Source organism: Periophthalmus magnuspinnatus, chromosome 15, assembly GCF_009829125.3.
Source record: "Periophthalmus magnuspinnatus isolate fPerMag1 chromosome 15, fPerMag1.2.pri, whole genome shotgun sequence".
In the NCBI taxonomy this organism is placed as follows: domain Eukaryota; kingdom Metazoa; phylum Chordata; class Actinopteri; order Gobiiformes; family Gobiidae; genus Periophthalmus; species Periophthalmus magnuspinnatus.
Genome location: NC_047140.1, coordinates 9,173,008 through 9,192,846, shown reverse-complemented (window position 1 = coordinate 9,192,846; position 19,839 = coordinate 9,173,008). Strand labels below are relative to the sequence as shown.

General features: G+C 40.6%; 1 protein-coding gene across 1 annotated transcript in view; it reads left to right on the top strand.

The window, feature by feature from the left end:
- The first annotated feature begins 3,005 nt into the window (after positions 1 to 3,005).
- hectd2 (HECT domain containing 2) overlaps positions 3,006 to 19,839 on the top strand; it is an 81,015-nt gene continuing 64,181 nt past the window's right edge. The window contains exons 1-2 of the mRNA XM_033980080.2: positions 3,006 to 3,194; positions 9,898 to 10,033. Coding sequence (XP_033835971.1) covers positions 3,108 to 3,194; positions 9,898 to 10,033 — 223 coding nt within the window. The 5' untranslated portion in view covers positions 3,006 to 3,107. The remainder of the gene's footprint in view (positions 3,195 to 9,897; positions 10,034 to 19,839) is intronic.

The following is a 19,839-nucleotide window of genomic DNA, read 5'->3' as shown; positions in this document are numbered from 1 at the left end:
GTTTAGTTCTGAGTTTAGTCACAGTTTTCTTGTAGTGATTGTGCAAGAGTGAATGCACGCTGGTCTAACCCAACTACAACCAGGTCTAAAGTTGACCTAAACTGTAGGATTAAAGCAAAACTGAACCAGGATTAAACTGGGACTAAACCAGGACTACAGTGGGTCTAAACCAGGTGATCTAAACCAGGATAATTGTGCAGAGGGCTGGGGACATTATAGGTCTTTATATTGGCTCTGAGCTCCGGTTCCTCTGTAATTATGGACCGAGGCTGAGCAGTGACGCACAGAGCAGGAGGCAGGAGTGAAGGTGGTGAAGGTGCAGAGGAGGAGAGCCAGATGTTTCCTCAAGATCTGTGAAAGTTAAAGACAAGAGGAGATAGAAAGAACAAAATGAATAGGTTGACCTGGTTTATATCTCTGTAAAGGCTCAAGGTTAGTGTAAAAATATCAAAACAGAAAAGCAAGCAAGGCAGAGAGAAGAAATAAGTTTACATAAGTTTCCCTCATACAAAATCAACTGCTAGTAGATGGATGTTTATTCAAAACCAACACTTTTATGGCCGTATCGGTCAACTTTTTTTGTGTCATGATGCACTTTTTTGGTTTAAAACTGGACAAAAAGTTGTAGGAGTGAAGACGTTTCGCTACTCATCTAGAGCACTTCTTCAGGTCTGGTTAGATTACTGTTAGACACTGCCTTATAACTACACATAAAAAGTGGAGTCCCCAAACTTTTTTCCAGTTAACAGAATTGAATTTTTCTTTACTCCTGTATTAGCGTGCACCACAACAAAACTAGGAATAAACTCAGAACTAAACCTGACCTACACCAGGACTGAAACAAGACCAAACCAAATCTACATTAGAACTGAAACTTGCTTTAATTAACCCTAGTCCTCTAATGAGTGATCTCACTGTTACCATACTGAAGCACTATTGTTTTCCTTGTTTTGATGAGGAGCAAAACGTCTTCATTCCAAAACTTTTTGTCCAGCTGACAGAATTCAAATTTTCTTTTACTACGAATTTCCCTGGACGACTGAGGGATTACACAGACGTCCTTGCCCCTGTGTTTAGTTCTTTTTATTTGATAATGATTGTTTTGCTTTCTCAGCTGGTCCAGAAGTTCCCTAGGACACGCCAATAGGGTCAATTATTCAATGAAATGCATGTGCGAAATAATTACTTTCTCCAATTGACTTTACTCCGAGACACACCAAACACAGTGCTGTGGAATTTCTAATAGTAAATCTTTAAAAATATAAAACCAAAAAAGAAGTTGTCTTGAATCAAAAAGTCTGGATTGTTGAATCAATTGTGCACGATTGTCACAGAGCTGTTGTTCCTAATAGTGTCTATCAAAACAATAATAACGGTTTAGTCTAGTCTAAGTGGCTGGAGGACACTGGACACATCTTCCCGCAGGCTCCAAGGGCTGACAAACAAGTGATACACCCATGGATAACAACAGATGGTATGACAAAGTGTGAAGTGTGCCCGGTCTGTGTGTCGAGGTGCCTTCACATTTGACCTCGTTTGGTTGTTTTGAGTCAACAGATGGTATTACGAAGGTCGGGTGTGACGCCAGCGGACGTCTCCACGAATAAACATTTAAGGTAAAGAGATCCATAACATACAAGTAAAAACTGAGGGTAAAGAAGGACATAACAACAGTGATGTTTCCTGGTGCACTGGCTGAAAATCAACAGAATACTGCATAAAGGGGTTCAATCAATTATAGTACATCAAATGTTTTATTATAATTATATAAAACATATGACATTTATTTTTCCTCTTTTCACACTATCACATTAACACTTAATTTTTTTCTCCCTCTCTCCTCTCATTTTTTCTCTCTCTACCTTTCCTCTGATTCTATGTGCTCTCTCTATATATATCTTTCTCTCTCTCTGTGTCTGTCTCTTTCTCTCTCTCTGTCTCTCACTCTTTCTCTCTCTGTTTCCCTCTGTCTCTGTCCTACTCTCTGTCTGTCTCTGGATCTCTGCCCCTCTCTCTCTTTGTTTCTCTCCACCTCTCTCTCTGTCTGCCTCTCTCTCTCTGTCTCCCTCTGTCTTTCTCTCTCTCGATGTATCTCTCCCTCTCTCTCTCCCTGTCTTTCTCTCGATCTCTCTCTCTGTCTGTCTCCCTCTCTCTCTCTGTCTGTCTCTCTCTCTCTGTCTATTTTTTACCCTCTGTTTGTCTCTCTTTCTCCCTCTGTCTCTCTTTCTCTCAATCTCTCTCTCTCTGTCTGTCTCCCTCTCTGTCTCTTTCTCCCTCTGTCTGTCTCCCTCTCTCTTTCTCCCTCTCTCTGTCTCTTTTTTACCCTGTTTGTCTCTCCCTCTCTTTCTCTTGATCTCTCTCTCTCTGTCTGTCTCCCTCTCTCTGTCTCTTTCTCCCTCTCTCTGTCACTTTTTTACCCTCTGTTTGTCTCTCCCTCTCTCTCTTTCTCTTGATCTCTCTCTCTGTCTGTCTCCCTCTCTCTGTCCCTTTCTCCCTCTCACTGTCTCTTTTTTACCCTCTGTTTGTCTCTCCCTCTTTCTGTCTCTCTTCCCTTCTCTCTCTCTCTGTCTCTTTCCCTCTCTCTCACTCCTCTCCTCTCAAGCACCACCTCCTCCTCCTCCTCCTCTCCCCGCTCTCTCTTCATCCAAACATGGCGCCGGGCCGCTGCAGCTGCCTCTCCGCCAGACGACGCTCAGAGGACGGTACCGAGCGGACCTAGACCCCCGCACCAACAAAACCACCACCGAACCACCGCGTCCTCACATCTCCACAGCCTTTTTACGCACGTCTCCAAAACGCGTAACTCCGCACAACTTTTCTCTGTGCGTAAAAACCCACTTGGAACTTTTTTTTTTCCTCTCGTAACGTAACGGACACGTCGATTTGCGCTCGGAGCCTGGCGGAGACGAGGATGTGCGCCTGCCCGGGTTCGTCTTCCATGGGATAGACGCGCGAGGGGAGACGGGGAGAGGGGGCTGCAGAAAACATGAGCCCGCAGAGGAGTCGTAGCACGGCCGTAGCGGACTAAACGCTCTCGAGGAACAATATTAAACTACTTTTTTTCTTTTCTTTTTTTTTTGCTCCACGATTCTTCCGCGCCAGACGGGATGGATACGGAACACTCGCTGCTGTCCGGAGGAGTGGACCGGGAGCGCCAAAAACTGCCTCCGATCTTCAACAGCTCTCCCCCGGCTGTAAGAACACACTACACCAGTCTAATTTATTTTATTAGATTAGATTTTTTAAATTTATTTAAAGGTCCTATATTATGCAAAGTTGACTCTTGTGAGGTTTAAGACGTATTATTTCCCAAGCTCAAAATGTTCTGTTGCACCTTGTGATGTCACGAAGTGGTAGTTTTTAAGTTAACAGCTCCTTTTACCTTTTCTTCAGTAGAGATTGGTAATTCCAGAGCTGAAATTATCTAAATGATTCTAGTGAAGGTGTATGGAGTTTAAAAACACAGTGGAGCACTTCCTGGATTGCCACATGATGACATCACAAAGTGCAACAGAGTGTTTTCTGTTTGAGAGAAAAACTCAGCCTAAATATGCAGAGTTTCTGTGTTTAATGTGTGGATGAAGTACAAATTATGACGACACTTGGTTTGGATCTGACGGTGAAGTGTGCCAGGTCTGTATGTCACATTTGACCTCGTTTGGATGTTTTGAGTCCAGTCTAGTCCAGGTGTAGACTTGTTTTGGTTCTGGTCTAGTCCTGGTTTAGTTCCAGATTTAGTTCAAAGTCTGATGTGGGGCGTGTGTATGTCTGAATGCAATCTAAATCAGGGCTACATCAGTTCTAAACCAGGACTTAATTAGGTCTACACCAGGACTTAATTAGAAATATTTCAGGTCTAAACCAGGAGTAAACCAGGTCCAAAACCAGGTCTAAACCAGGACTAAATCTGGATTAAATCGTCTCTAAACCATGACTAAATTGGACTGGGCAGGATTCAGTCAACATTTCATTTCTATTCTGTAGGATGGATCATCAAAAGATTAGACGCTGACATAAATTTGACTGAACCAAGTCTAAACCAGGACTAAACCAGCATTAACTAGGACAAAATCAGGACTGAATCAGGTCTAAACCAGGACTAAATCAGAGTTAAACCAGGACTAAACCAGGACTAGGGTAAGGCTAGGACTTAACTAGACAAATAATGGGATACAAACATTAACCAGGATAAACAGGTATAGACCAGGACATTTCTAAACTAGAGCTAAAACTTCCCCAAACCCTGACAAACCCAGATTTTTAAAGACTGAACCAAGACTAAACTCGAAAAGAAAGATGAATCTATAGGAAAAATCCAGATGATCAGACTCTAAACTAAAACAAACTACATCAGGACTGATGTAGCAGTAAACTAGGTCTAAACCAGAACTGATCCAGGAGGACTGAACGAGGACCAAGGTCAAAGCAGGACTAAACCAGACCACGTCAGCATAAGTTAATTGATTCAACACTTAACCAGTACAAGACTAAACCAGGACTGAACCAGATCTAGAACCTAGACTTCTCTTATGAAAACTAAACCACAACTGCAACACTACTACTTTTTCATATACAGTGCTGTCGTGATGATGCTGAATCTCCAGGGTCACAAATGTTCTTCTGTATTAATAACATGAAAGTGATAAATTGGCCTTAAATTTCCAACACAGGCTGATATTTTGTTTTGGCCAATCTGGTCCCTAAAGAGACACATTATACACACACTGTTTTAGTGTGAAGAGAACAGCACAACATGTGACCACACTGCTCTCTTTAAGGTTTCTGGTAAAAAGGGCTGTGGGGGAGTTTGTAATAAATTTATTTAAATGAGATCATTTGGGAAAATAATCCAAATCAGGCCAGATATATCGGCGTTCCTTCAAGAGACTCTAAAGTAGTTAGTAGTAGGTGTACAGAATAGAGAAGACCGTGTCCAAAGCTGATCTTTAAGTGTTACCTGGACTAAAATATGAATTGATGAGGACTATACCAGGTCCAAACCAGGATTTAAGTGTAAATGAGGTCTAAACCAGGTCTAAATCAGGACTAAAGCTGGTCTAAACCAGGATTTAAGTGTAAATGAGGTCTAAACCAGGTCTAAATCAGGACTAAAGCAGGTCTAAACCATGCCATACTGTGGAGGATTATAGCCAAAGAAACAACATTTCCATGGAAACAAGCAGGAGGAGGCACTCCACCAGACCAAATAAGAGTCAGGTTTGTGGAGATGTAAACCCACAAGTTTTTTAGTGCAATAAACAAAACCAAACTGACAAAATAAATAAATATTTTACTAACTTTTTTGACTATAAAGTTAAATATTGTGGCTTTATTATTTCACACTTTCTATACAGCCTCAAAAAAATCCATCTAGATATCTATCTATATTCAAATTAAAAATGTGTAAATAAATACTACCCAAAGATACTTCAGGATATGTATTTCACAATTGTAAGTCAGATCTCATATCTGGCCTGTGTTTTTGAGGTTCTTAGAAACTTTGTTGATGGGGCAGAGGCGGTTCAGATTTTATTGGTCTATGTGTATCTATAAAAGTGCACCAGTTTTTCACTAGTTTTCCTGGAAGTCCACATGTGCTCTACAGCTCAGCAGCACACATAATGTTCACTCTTATGTAACTTCACAAAGACTCCAGTAGTCTTAAAGCAGACCCATTCACAATCCACTTTTAACCATGTTATAGTTGTTTCCTTCTCAATGACCCTCTCGAAGTTGTATTTGGAGTGATTTGTGCATGTTTGAGCAATCTTTAATCGCTTATTTTCAAGACGCCATATTGTCTACCCCCGTTTTCACCGTCACTGTTACACACCATAGACTTTATAAAGAAGTGGACTAAGTGAGTGACGTCACCCATAGTGTTCAGATCCAGTCAAATGAAGCTCATCGAGGATAGTAGTTACAGGGCGAATCTAGAGCCAAGTTTCATATTAGCAATTCTGACCACGGGTATCATAGCAACTAAAGAGCCAATCTGGAGCAAGGCTGTTGAAGGTAATGCCCCTTCAAATCTGTTGCTAACGCTAGCGGGAGCACCTGATTTGTCTCTTATTAATGTTTATATCTTGAATTACAGACAAAGTAGTGAAATAAAAATCTCAGTATCATATAGAGCGGGTTAATACGAACATTTTAAAACCAAAATATTGAGTCTGACAGCAGCAGTTCCACAGAGAGGGATCACAGTTTTCTAATGCAAAGTGAATTGAAGCCAGAGTTGATGGAACCGGAAGCACACCCATGATCACTTCTTATTTGGATCGCAGCGGCTAGCAGGTTAGCAATGCCCACTTATATATACAGTCTACGGTACACGCCCACTGCTCTGTACTTACTCTGTTCTCCAGTTTTATTTTCTTAATCTGTGATACACGTAGGATGTTGGCAGCGTTGCGTAGTAATTTTGGTACAAATGATAAAAAATCCATGGTCTGCAAGTGTGATCTGCAGCTATCCACAGGAGGGGCCAACAGTGTCACAGCTCTTTGTTGCGATGATGTTTACGGCGACGTCAGCTCCCATTGGGGAACCTCAGTTTTCTAACGCAAGACTTGTTTCTTTTATTAAGTCATTTTAGATTAATATTGTGACTTAAAATGTGCAAATTATAACATAATGATCCACGGGTGTTCTTGATTATGACTAAATAGCGGACAAAGGACAATAGATACCAACCAGTCAAATCTCATATAATAGATATAAACCAGGACTAAAAGAGGTCTAAACAAGAATTTAAACAGGTCTAAACTAGTGATAAAATAGGTAGAAAGCAGAAAATCATGTAGAACTAAGGACTTAATGAGAACTTAAAGGCTCTGTACCTGATTTTTCCCATGGATTTGAGCAAATTTGTCTTACCCCAGTGCAGATATAATGTATAAGCTGCTCTTGACGTCAAAATAAGTCTGCTATGTGCTGTCTGCATCAAATTATAAAGCGGTTTATTGTCAGTGACTCAGGAACTGTGTAGTTAGCATGCTAGTTGTTGTTAGCTTTATGGCTAGCTCCACTCTGGCCTCTGAGAGTTGTGAAAAGTGCTTATAAAATCACTGCAAAGTATAATTAGGATAGTAGGAATGCAGAAGGTAAGTGAGGAATAACTTTGGACTTCTAAAGCCTGAATGAGGTCACCAGTGATAAACTCGGTCTGTAGCAGATCTAAACCAGGACTTCAAACCAAGACAAGTCCAAGACAAGTCTAAATACCTCCATGAGATATTTTGATTCCATAAACATGACCTAACAGTGGCTCTAGATTTGAGGTAAACATGTTCAAATCAAATGGGACTTTTACTGATAACAATTGTAATGCTGATTTATTCTTAATTACAAAAACATTGGACATGATGGATGATTATCTAATCAGAGAGCAGAATGAGCCTCACATGACTCTCTCACTTGGGTTTCCAGTTTTGATGTTGAAATCCAGTTGGTGTATGCGTGCACAATAGAGTAGATCATATCCAAAGCCGACCTTTAACTGTTACGTGGACTAAAATATGAGGACTATACCGGGTCTAAACCAGGATTTAAGTATAAATGAGGTCTAAACCAGGTCTAAATCAGGGTCGTCTAAGCCAGAACTAAAGTAGGTGTAAACCAGATCTAAGCCAGGACTAAAGAGTCTTCAACCAGGATTATGGAAGGGTCCACTACCAGTTTGTCTCCAAGGAGATGTTTATGTTTTGCCTGAAATGGTACACATGGTATGGTATTACATGTCTATCTTGCATTTATTCAATTACCAAAACAGTTTGCCTAGTGGCATCACCTGCTTGTCTCCATGGAGATAGATGAGTTCTAATCCATACTGTAACATTCCTGTGTATAGTGGTATTTGGTGTGATCGTGTTTAGTCTGGCAGTCCTTGAAGTATTCTTGATATTTGACTGCGTGTGGCGCAACAGATGTCCCGATGAAGAGCAGCTGGTGTTGACAGCACATATACAGAGTGGTGGTGCTTTCAGGGTCGTCAGGACACAAGTACGCTCCCACATCACACACTTCACACTCCACAGTGTCCACACAAACGAGCCCCCAGAGGACCAGCACTGTGGCAAGGCTACTCTCTGAGGTAAAGAGCTGGGTTAAAGAGCTGGGCCAGACAGCTGAGCTAAAGAGCTGGGCTATAGACCTGGGCTGTAGAGCTGGGCCAGAGAGCTGGGCTATAGACCAAGGCTAAAGAACTGGGCTAAAGAACTGGGTTAAAGAGCTGGGCCAGAGAGTTGGGTTATAGAGCTGTGGGAAGCTGTGAGAAATGACCAACTATTATGGACTATATGGACGAGTATGAGTAAACCCATTCTGGACACCTTTGTTTTGATATTCTGTGTGCACAGTAAGTCTACAAGGTTTGGGAAAATAATTGATACAGTAATTGATTTCTGTGATAATTAGGTAGCAACTTACAATTTATGTTTTCAAATAATACAAACCTGAGCGAGGACTGAAAACCTTTGTAGAGGCCAGTTAACCTAAACCCACAGTGTGTAACTTTTCAACTAAAGATAGACTAAAGTAAAAGCTGTTATTACACTGAAAAACATGCAAAAAAAACATGTGTCCTTCCTGTGAGTGGGCTTGCACCTCCACAAACCTGACTCATATTTGGTCTGGAGGAGAGCCTCTTCCTGCTGCTTCTTTCCATGGAAATTCTGCTCCATAATCTTCCACAGCAGGCCATAAAACTGTTCTAAGTATGGTTTTAACATTCGATTTCCATGGGATTGTGCAGGTGACGTGCCACCTAAGTTACATAATGTACCTTTAAAATTCTGAATTTTTCTTAATTTATTCAGTTTTCTAAATCATGTCACAAAAAAGAACTATTAAGGCACGTGAAAACAGATTTTTAAACCTTGTCGAGACTTTTTTAGGACTATAAAGAGGACCATACCTGGACGACTGAGGGATTACACAAAGAGGAGTGAAGCTGCTGTTGGGACATATAGACAGATTTGCAGATTGTGGGGGATTTTGTTACTATATTTTTACTTTTACTTGCACATTTACAGTTGTATAATTCTGCTTTACCAGTGTCTTTGTTATATTATATTGTGATGCGTGAGCTGCTGTGTCCAAATCATTTCCCTTGTGGATCAATAAAGTTTGTTTAAGTCTGAGAATCCAGCTGATATGTCCTGTCGATATTTTTGGGAGTTGAAATGCCCGGAAATGGATCCACAACACTATTACTACAGACCCAAGAGAGCTGTGTAGTCACATTTTGTGCAGTGTTCTCTTTGTAGGGACTCAAACTAAACTAAATTTCTTTCCTTTAATCAGATGCTCAACCAGAGAGTCAAGCATTTACATTGGAAAACTGTCACCCCTCTGTATGTAACTACTGTTGTCAGACTCATCATTTCACTATTGTGTCCGTAGTTGAGATATGAACATTAATAACAGACAAATCAGGTGCCTTTTTTTCTCCAAGCTCTCTCCCACTAGTGTTAGCAACAGGTTTGAATTACAATTGTGAGTATTATAGGAACCAAAGGACCAATCCAGAGCGAGGGTGACAAAGGTAACGCCCCTTCCCTTAGCAACGCTGTCAATCAAACCTGTTGCTAACGCTAACAGGAGCGACTTCAGGGTTTGTCTGTTATTAATGTTCATATCTTGATTTGCAGACACAATAACAAAATACAAATACCAAGATCATGTAGAGAGGGTTAATATGAACATTTTAAGACCAGAATGATGAGCCTGACAGCAGCAGTTACAGAGAGGCAGCTAGCAGGTTAGCTATGTCCATTTATATATACAGTCTATGAGTAATACATGTTTTTAAACAAAACATTGGTGGTTGGATTAAGGCAAGATTGTTAAGACCATTTTTGTTTTGTCACTGATGATGTCATCTTTGTGTGGCAGGGTCTGGGGCGTGGATCCAAGCAGGCGTTCCCTTCTCTGGGCACATTTATCTCTACTCTGAGCCAGCGGCGCGACGCAGGGGGGCGGGGCTTATCTACTGTGAGCGGGATGACCAACAGCCCAGGCCTCAGACACGGTAAGGACAGCAGCTTTTTGAGGAGCGTGTTATGAATGAGATTGTGTTTGAATTCTTTTTAGGGTTGGTTTATTTGAGCACTGTTTCTGTGCTGTCCAAAAAGTTACTCTGTGTTGACAACTGAAAGTGCTTTGTGGTTGATCCACAAAGACAATTAGAACTGTGGTGGAAGGTAATGAAGTACAAGTAGTAAAGTACTGTACTTAAGTATACATTTTAGGTATCTGTACTTTCCTTAAGTACATTTACAATGGATACTTTTTACTTTTACTTCACTACATTTGTGAGCAGGTGTCTGTACTTTCTATTTCACTACATTTTTTAACTGGACTGAAAAGACGGAATAATAAACCCAAAGGGCCGTGTGTGGCCCCTGGGCCGTAGTTTGCCCATGTCTAGTCTATGGTGTGTACATACAAAAATGTTACGTTCATGACAATTTGAAATGGAAATGAGCAGTCCGGTCTAGGGATGGGACAATAAACTAAAATATTGTTTATCTTGATAAAAAGAGTCATAATAATCTTTCATGGGACATTTTACCTAATTGTGATAATTGCCAACAAAAATAATGGCCATTACATCACCAGAATGTGCAGAACAAACTTATCCAAGATCATTTCTTCTGGATCTTTGTTCAATTACCCTTTGATCTTTATTAAGAACACAGAATATCTGGTTCATAATGAATAGTAAAAGAAATAAGAAAATGTATCAAATAAAAAAAAACACAGCACGTTATAATTATTATTATTAATTAATTAATATTATAACAAAGTACAGTACTATAATAAGTCTTTACATGTGGAACCTGTTCATAATTTTAAAATGATAACTATCCATACCCAGAATTTAAATCCATTTTAAAACTGTCAGCAAGTTTAATAATTTTTGTTATATAATGTAATGCAATTATTTTGGCCATGATAATAGTGACACCAAATGTCATTATCACCCCCGTCTAGTCCGGTCCAAAGACTCGTCTGAATATCTGAGCTCAGACAGATGAGAGTGAGCTGTGTTTTGTCTGCACCCACAAATTTACTGAACAATTCCATGTCAAGTTTTATAAGTGAGATCCCAGGTGTGGGTCAGAACGCTGAAGAGAGCCTGACGCAGGAGTATAAACCCGCCTTTTGTCAGAACACATGTGATTGGGAGCGGTGGAAGAAGCCAACGGGACAGAATGACAGCCAGATTTCTGCTAATCCTCTCTTCCACTAGTCCCCTCTCAGCCTAACTCGGTTTGAATTAACACGCCTATACTCAGCATTTACACCTGCTTCCTCCTGGTACACAATTAAGCTCTCACATCTGTCAGCACTTTACACACAAGATATTAGTGCGTTCACAAGCTCCCAAGAATCCATCTAAAACCACTCCCACTGAAATCCACAAGCTAGCATTGTGGTTTGAGGCTTAGGCAAAGGTGGAGCGCCCAAAGGAACCACAACAAAGATGGCGACACCGATGGACAAACGTAGACAGCTTCTGACTCTATTATAACAGAACTTCTACAACTACAACACTTTTTGGGCTGGAAAGATGGATTTAAGACACATTGTGCTTGTGTCTGCTCTATAGTTATAATCTATGACACCTGTGGATCATTATGTTAAAATTAGCACATTTTAAATTGATCTAAAATGGCTTATTAAAAAAACAAGTCCGCTCGCTCACTTCTGCGTTACAAAACTGAGGTGCCCAATGTGAGCTGACATCGCTGTAAATATCATCACAACAGAGCACCGCATGCGTTGATACGTCCTATGCACAGCTGCAGATCATTTTTTGGGGGGGAATGCTGTAAGTACGTCACTGTGGGTGTGTACTTTTAGGGGTGAAAATGGGGGTTAAGAAGAAGAAGAACCTCAAACATGCATGAATCACTCCAAATACAACTTTGAGTGAGTAAATGGTGATGGGAAACATTTATAACGGTGGTTTAAATCTCTGAAAAGTTGATTTTTCACAATAGGTAAGCTTACATTATATTGCCTTTTCCTGATCACTTTCATCTCAGATCCCATGATCCCATTGATCATGTGTAAAACTAGGATCAAGAGTGCAACGAGTGTTGTCACGATACAAAAATTTCAAACTTGATTTCAATGCGAAGAAATAGACTCAATACTGATTCTGATACCACGATGATAAAAAAAAACAAAAACAAAACAACACTTTCTTTAGACAATAGTGTGATTTTCCACATTAACTGTTTGCACTTTCTTTTATATTCCCATGTGCGCTTATATCTGTGTAATCCCTCATTGGTCCAGGTAGGTTCCATAGTGGTCCATGGTCTATGTGTCTTATACTTGTTCTGATACCGCTCAAGATCATTCTAAAGCTTCAGAAAAGGGTAATTTCTGTCCTGTGAATGTGACTTTTTTTAGTATCAATACTTGCTTAAATGAGTATCTAGTTGGGATGCTAGTTGTAGTACCCATTAGGATCTGATTTTCGATACTTTTTGACGCCCCGCACACATTCATTCTTAAATCGTAAATAAAGTTACGTCTTTGCTAAAATATGAAAAAAAAAAAAAATCTCCATCCTTCACCTTTCCATCCAGGGCCATGTTTCTGGCCCCTGTCTGTGTCATGAGCTCACAGGCTTCACAGCTGGACACGTCCCCCAGGAGCCAGCACTGACAGAGCAGACGAGGTCATCTCTACAGGGACCGCTGCTCCTTTTACTGGAATCAGACATTCCATTACAAATGATTTACAGCCTAAACATGAAAGTGAAACTAGACTCACCAGACGGCACTCAACACTTTTTAAAGGGAGAAAGAGCTATGTTATAATGTTTCTTCATCACAGACATACCTGGAGTTGTGTTTTGTTTCATTCATACACTTAACTCACAAATTCTGCAGATTTAGGCTGAGTTTTTTTCTCAAACAGAAAACACTCTGTTCCACCTTGTGATGTCATTAAGTGCTAATACAGGATGTGCCTCACCATGTTTTTAAACTCTATACACTAGAATCATTTGGATGATTTCAGTCCTGGAATTGCCAATCTCTACTGAACTAAAGGTAAAAGGAGCTGTTAACTTGAAAACTACCACTTCATGACATCACAAGGTGGAACAGAGCATTTTGAGCTTTAGAGATGTAGACAGACTAATAATAAAGTGTTACTCAAACATGTGTGAATGAAACAAAACACAACTCCAGGTCTGTTTTTGAGGAGGTAACAACATTATAGAGTTATAGAGACATTATAGAGACTTATAAGAGTCAATTTTACTTCATATAGGACCTTTAACACTCTAGTATTAAGTATTTTTACCACTCAACCAACATGGATCAGTCACAAGATCATGACATTTCATATTCCATAGTATGGCATTAAACATATGTAACTACCCGGTAAGTACCATTTATTTCACGATGGGTGTTTTTATTGCTAAAAACATACATTCTTTCTGGGAGTGGGTTCACCTTTTCACAGATCTGACCTGTAACCTGGCCTCCTTGTCATCATAGAGATAGATTTATGTTATACTTGACTTTACATAATTATTGAAAACGTATTGTCTCATAAAATGCCTTGGATTATCGTTCTAGGGTTGTTCATTAGTATTGAAAATCAGATACTAATCGATACTAAAACAAGTATTGAAACTTGATACTTGCTTAAGCAGGTATTGATACTAAAAAAGACACATTTTAAGGACAGGATTTAAGCTTTCCTGAATAACTTGAGAATGATTTTGAGCTTTAGAACAAATATAAGACACATAGACTAATATACACCCATGGACCACTATGGAACCTACTGGACACTGAGGGATTACACAGATATAAGACACATGGGAATATAAAAGAAAGTACTATGAGTTAATGTTGAAAATCACATTATATTGTCTAAAGAAAAACTGTTTTTACTATCAAAACCAGTTTCAAGTGTCACCTATTCCTTGGTATTAGATTTTTTTACTTTCTTTACATATTTATGTGTGTGTAGAAGTCAAATAGCTGAAGTAGCTTTGACCGTCGGGTGAAAACACGAGTTACGAGTCCCTTTGGATCACCGCGGTAACGCCCTTCACAGTGTCAGATCTTAGGCATCCTCTTCAGTGATTACAGTGACAGCAAAAATGTTTGGGCTGCGAACTGTGGCAGGACACACGAGAGGAGCACAGTGTGAATATGCACATAAAACTGATGCCTGTGAGGTTTAAGACATGTTATAATGTGTTAAAAACATATCTGGAGTTGTGTTTTGTTTCATTCACACATATTTGAGTAACACTTTATTATCCTGTCTACATCTCCAAACCTCAAAATGCTCTGTTCCACCTTCTGATGTCATGAAGTGGTAGTTTTCAAGTTAACAGCTCCTTTTACCTTTAGTTCAGTCCAAATTGGCAACTCCAGGGCTGAAATCATCCAACAGGACAGGACGCCACCGGTTCAAATACAACCCTACCTTGTTGAGTTCATACTGTTGTTGTGTCCTTTGGCAAGACATTCCTTCTACACAGACTTTAATTGAGCTTGGACTGACGTAACCCTGCAGTCCCGTGGTGCGTTCGCTGTCTGTAGGTATTCCTGGACCCTTTTGGCTTTTGTTTTTGTCTCCGGTGTAATGAGGTGTCACTTCCTCTGCTTACACTGTGCTCTGTGCTGTGAGCCGCCCGCCTCTTGTTTAGGTCTCAGTTGCGAGCAGACGTCAGGACTGAGTAGATTTTAACCAGACTGTAGCAAAGAGTGAAAGGACGTGCATCGTGTTAGGAGGCAAAAGTAAAACAGAGTCCTATATTAAGCAAAATTGTCTCTTGTGAGCTTTAAACCATGTTATAATGTTGTTACCTCATCAAAACATACCTGGAGTTGTGTTTTGTTTCATTTAAGCATGTTTGAGTAACCCTGGTTTATCAGTTTGTTTACATCTCCAAAGCTCAAAATGCTCTGTCCCACCTTGTGATGTCATTTAGCGGTACTTCAAGTTAGCCGCTACCTTTTACGTTTTGTTCAGTAGAGAAAAAATGGCAACGCGATGCTGCTGAATCCTACACGATTAAAAAAGTGAAAGTGGAGAGTGAGGTAAGTACAGAGCTCAGTGGGCGTTGGTGTGAGTACAGGAGAATAAAGATTACTCAAACATACATGAATCACTCTAAATCCAACTCCGGGCGTCTTTAAACCTGCCCTCGTCCTATGATGCCCAGTACACACAGGTTTGGTTCCAGTCCTCCTGATCGTGGCGGTGGTCGGGCTGAGACGTTGTGGCCGTGCGTCTGGTGCTTCCTGTCTGCTGCGCCTGTGATTACCGTGGGAATGCAGCCCGCCTCCGCCGCTGTCACCACGGCGACTGAGGCCCGAGCCATTCGAAAACCTCCGCCCAAATGAAAACCATATGCCGACCCCACACGCGCACATCTACAAACACACGTACACATATGAAGACGGGGACCGGGACACGGCATTCCAGGGGCCCGCGGCAATAGCCGTAATTACCACAATTAGCCCTTTTATCTTCCAAGCATTACGGTGGGTTTATGGATTTGGCCTTGATTGGTTTTAAATGCAGTTATTTGAGTAAAGAGTAGTTCAATTTCTTTTAGAGATGGTTGGATTTTTGAGTCGATATTTGTCTTGCTGTTGTGAACAGTGATTGCATTTATATGTCAGTGTTATAAAAACTACAGCTGGACCCAGAAATTAAAGGTCTATGACACTCTCCATAGTTGTGCTGGATCCAAGGTGGAGCAAAACGTCCAGGGGCGTCCTTATTTATAAAACTTTCTTACTAAAAGTGCATGTAGGGACAAAACACAAACTTCCACAACTTCCTCAAACTTTTTCATCCTGACGGCCAAGGTTTTTGGACCGGTTCACTCATTTTCATTTTTATAGATCACAATTGTAATAATAACTTTTCTGTGCATACACACTCATTATAAACGAGTCCTCAGGTGATCTTGTCATGAGCGTTTTGTCTCCTGAGCACTTGTTTATTCCAGGGGACGAGCTGCTCAGGCCGAAGCACCAAACACCACTCCCTGCTCCCACTCATCTGAGCCCGGCCCGAACCAGAGCTCTGTGCTGGTCCTGGCGTCTGGGTTTGGATCAACTCCGACTGTGACGCATTTCTCACACTTATGCAGGCCCATTATGCTTCTTTTTATGAGTTGATTCTACTGAATATAATGCCGTAAAATATTTATTAGGCAAAGCCTGATCTCATCAAACCTCAGAGGCTAAGCAGGGACAGGCCTGGGCAGCACTTGGATGGGAGACCACTGGGACCAGGGGCCACAGTGGGGCAGCAGTGGCTCTAATAGAAACTGCCATTGTGTCCTTAGGCAAGACACTTCACCCACATTGACTTGTATGATTGTGTTACTAGTGGTTGAAGGGGCCGATGGCACAGATTGGCAGTCGTAGTAGGGCAGCTGTGGCTACAGTAGCAGTTTGTTGATGAATGAGGGCCACTGAGTGTGTTCTTAATGAACATTTCTGCACTTTTGTTTGTAACTTTACAGTCAATTCATGTCTTGTGAAACTTGAATCTCGAGACATTGTCAGGCCTGTGTGATGGATTGCTCAACATCACCATTGAGAGAGTTGCAAAATTGTTGAAATATTCATCTTCATCTTTGTCCATGTCGCCCACATCTGGATAAAAGTCACACTTGGATATTAAGTCTTCCATATAACAAGGCTTTATTGTTGGTGTGATGCTGATGTTGAAATCCAGTGTTTTCCTGTGAACGGTGAGCAGTGTGCACAGCTCATTTGTGAAGAATGTTATGGTTCCCATGAGCTAATAAAGCCACTAATGAAAGGTGAGTCTGCGTCATGGTGCTAAGGGAAACAAACAGGGAGAGGACACCGCTATGGTCATAGGAAAAGACAACACACAGTTAGAGTCAAACTTGTGGGTCAAGTGCAGTAGCTGCCCTGGGGCACACTGGTGAAAACATGGCTGCCAAAGTCGTCCCACATCCAAATAGCCAAAACAGTCACACTCTCTTATACATGCCATATGTAAAGAGTATTTGGTTGATTGATAAGTGTGATTTTTAGGTCGGCATCCAACTTTCAGTGTGAAAAAAATGACAGTTGTTGCAGTTCTACAAGCAAAGATTCCAGGTTAAACTCCATGAACATAACTGTGTCCCCAGATACAAAATAAACATGTTCAAATTAAATATATATTTTACTGTAATGCTAATTTGTCCTTAATTACAAAAACATTGGACATGACGGCCAAGTTGTTTATGTATGATAATTTGATGTTTTGGTTCAAGACAATTATCCAATCAGAGAGCAGAATGAGCCTCACATGACTCTCTCATTTGGATTGCCAGTTTCACTGTTTAAACCTAAAAAGACTGACTCTGAACCGTCTCTACCTAAAGCCCAGCACCTGCAACCAATCATTAAAGGCACTGTGCATGATATTTTCTTAAAGAAAGAAGAAAGAAAAAAACATGAAAAACTGAGCTAGTTCATTAACGTTTGGAAGTTATTTTTCACTTTATGCTTTCAGCACATCCTAAGGCCTCTGTCTTGACATTCTGTGCAGACTGAGCTCAGTTGCTGCTCCGTCCTGTAGGGGGAGTGAGGCCAAGACACTGTCAGCAGTTAAACAGAGCAGGTCTTCATCTAATAACGGGCTGAATGTTCAACAGACGTGTTTCACACTAAAGGCTCCATGAAAACTTTGTTCACTCATTGATATGTAACATTCTGTGAGAGCATTTTTTCAGTATGTGCTCTGAGTAGGTGTCACGATAACACATTTTAAGCGCGATATATAGTTTAACTGAATATAGACGATAAACCATGTGTGTGTGTGTGTGTGCGCTGTATAACTGGTCAGATGCCCCAAACCTCTCTTTGTGCGTCAGTAAAACTAATAACAATTGACTTCCTATTTATCCGACAATAAAACACTATATAATTAGATGCAGACAGCATGTAGCGGATATATTTTGACCTTTAGAGGTGCTAATACTATCTGTACTGGGGCAATTTTACTCCAGTAAAATCCAGCACAAGCCATTTAATTATGGATTTCTCTGTTGTTTACTTGTGGTGTCAATAAAAATAACTACGTCCTGATGTTTTACAATGCAAGTAACACTACTGGTCATACTGACACACAATAGGAAAGAGTCAGCTCTGGATAAATATGGGGTCATTTTTCCTATACTGATGATCTAATCCATGACACTGACTGATATAAGCATCAGTATTGTCCGTCTGTAGATTTTGGTACCAGACACTGAATGCTAATGCTAATTCTAGTCCACGGTGCTAGCATAAGTGGAAGGCAGTGTAAATTATCTAACCTCATCAGGACACAATCAGAGCCGATGGGCCACGCTCGAGGAGAGGCGGGTGCGACGAGGGGGCACCATGGTGACCGCTGCTCGTTTCAATCAGGACGGGATTGGGTGACGCACACGCTGACACGGCACAGGCAATTAGAAGGAGAGACGTGCCCCCTGCTCACCTGTGATCAGACAGGACTGTGAGGGAGGGGCTTATATGTTGTGATGAAGAGGAAAGAGGAAGGTGGACTTTTTTTTTTTCCCTCTGTTTGATTAATCATTGGTCATTGGTCAGTTTTCATTTGTTAGCTAATTGTTTTATTTGGATTATGAGAATATATTTGGAGCACAGCAGAGAGGAGTCCTGGAGTGACTAAACAGTTTAATTTGACTTTTAAAGGGCCTGTACCCAATATAAATGTTTTCTTGTCTAGATAAATCCCCTTTACATCATGCATTGTGTCATAAAAGCCGCAAAATGAGAAAAAAGTAAAATTAACTGTAAATCATTATTTGTTTTATACAGCATTTTCCAAAGTAATAATCATAAACTGTATAAAGAAAAGGACTAAGTGATGTCACCCACAGTGTTCGGCTCCAGTCAAATGAAGCTCATCGGGGCTAGAAGTTAAAGCAGCCAATTTGGAGCCGAGTTTCATATTACATTTATTTATTTATTGTAATAATGTCAAAATATTGTCTTATATTGTCCAATCTCTAGTCCAGTGTCTAGTCCCAAACCCCAACACCTCAATACCTTTAAAATTGTAATCCACTTGTATTTGAATCTGTTTTTTATTACAAATAAAACTGATCAATGCATTTTTTGCCAGACTAACCAGCACTACCCACTGGAACATTATTTAATTTACATGAGAAAAACATCTGCAAATTAATATTAATATGATGAATTACTCAAGGGGCTAATCACTGTTCTCCCTCTTACACATGAAAGAGCGGACAGACCCATCTCTTGATCCCTTTTATCTCGTGTCTGCACAATGTGTCCATCCCACAATGCACCGAGGCAGGGCTGTTGTTTACTGTTGCCACGGTGACAGAAACAATGGGGAGCTAATTATAAACAAAAAGGACTGAAACGTACGCATGGCTTTAGAAACCTCAAAGGAGAAATACAACCTCGAATCAATGTTCATTCTGCTTTCTGATTGGATAATGGTCTTGACAATGAAAACACTAAATTATAACTTAAATACATGCTGAATCAGTACAGGTTTACCTCATAGTTTACGAAATGTAATATCAAAATCATAAATACAGTTCATTTACTATAACATATACTTAAATTGCTCAAAAACTCTAACGCTTTATACCTACCTCAAAATCTCCAGTTGGCACACGCTGGACACTGGCTTCAGGACGACATAATCTCGACAAGAACTCATCCCACTGGGAGATAAGTCGTCCTCATTATCCTGTCCATTTCAGAGGACACGTCCCTCTGGAGACGCAGCTGGCTCCTGCAGTGTCCCAAACAGGTCTCCGCC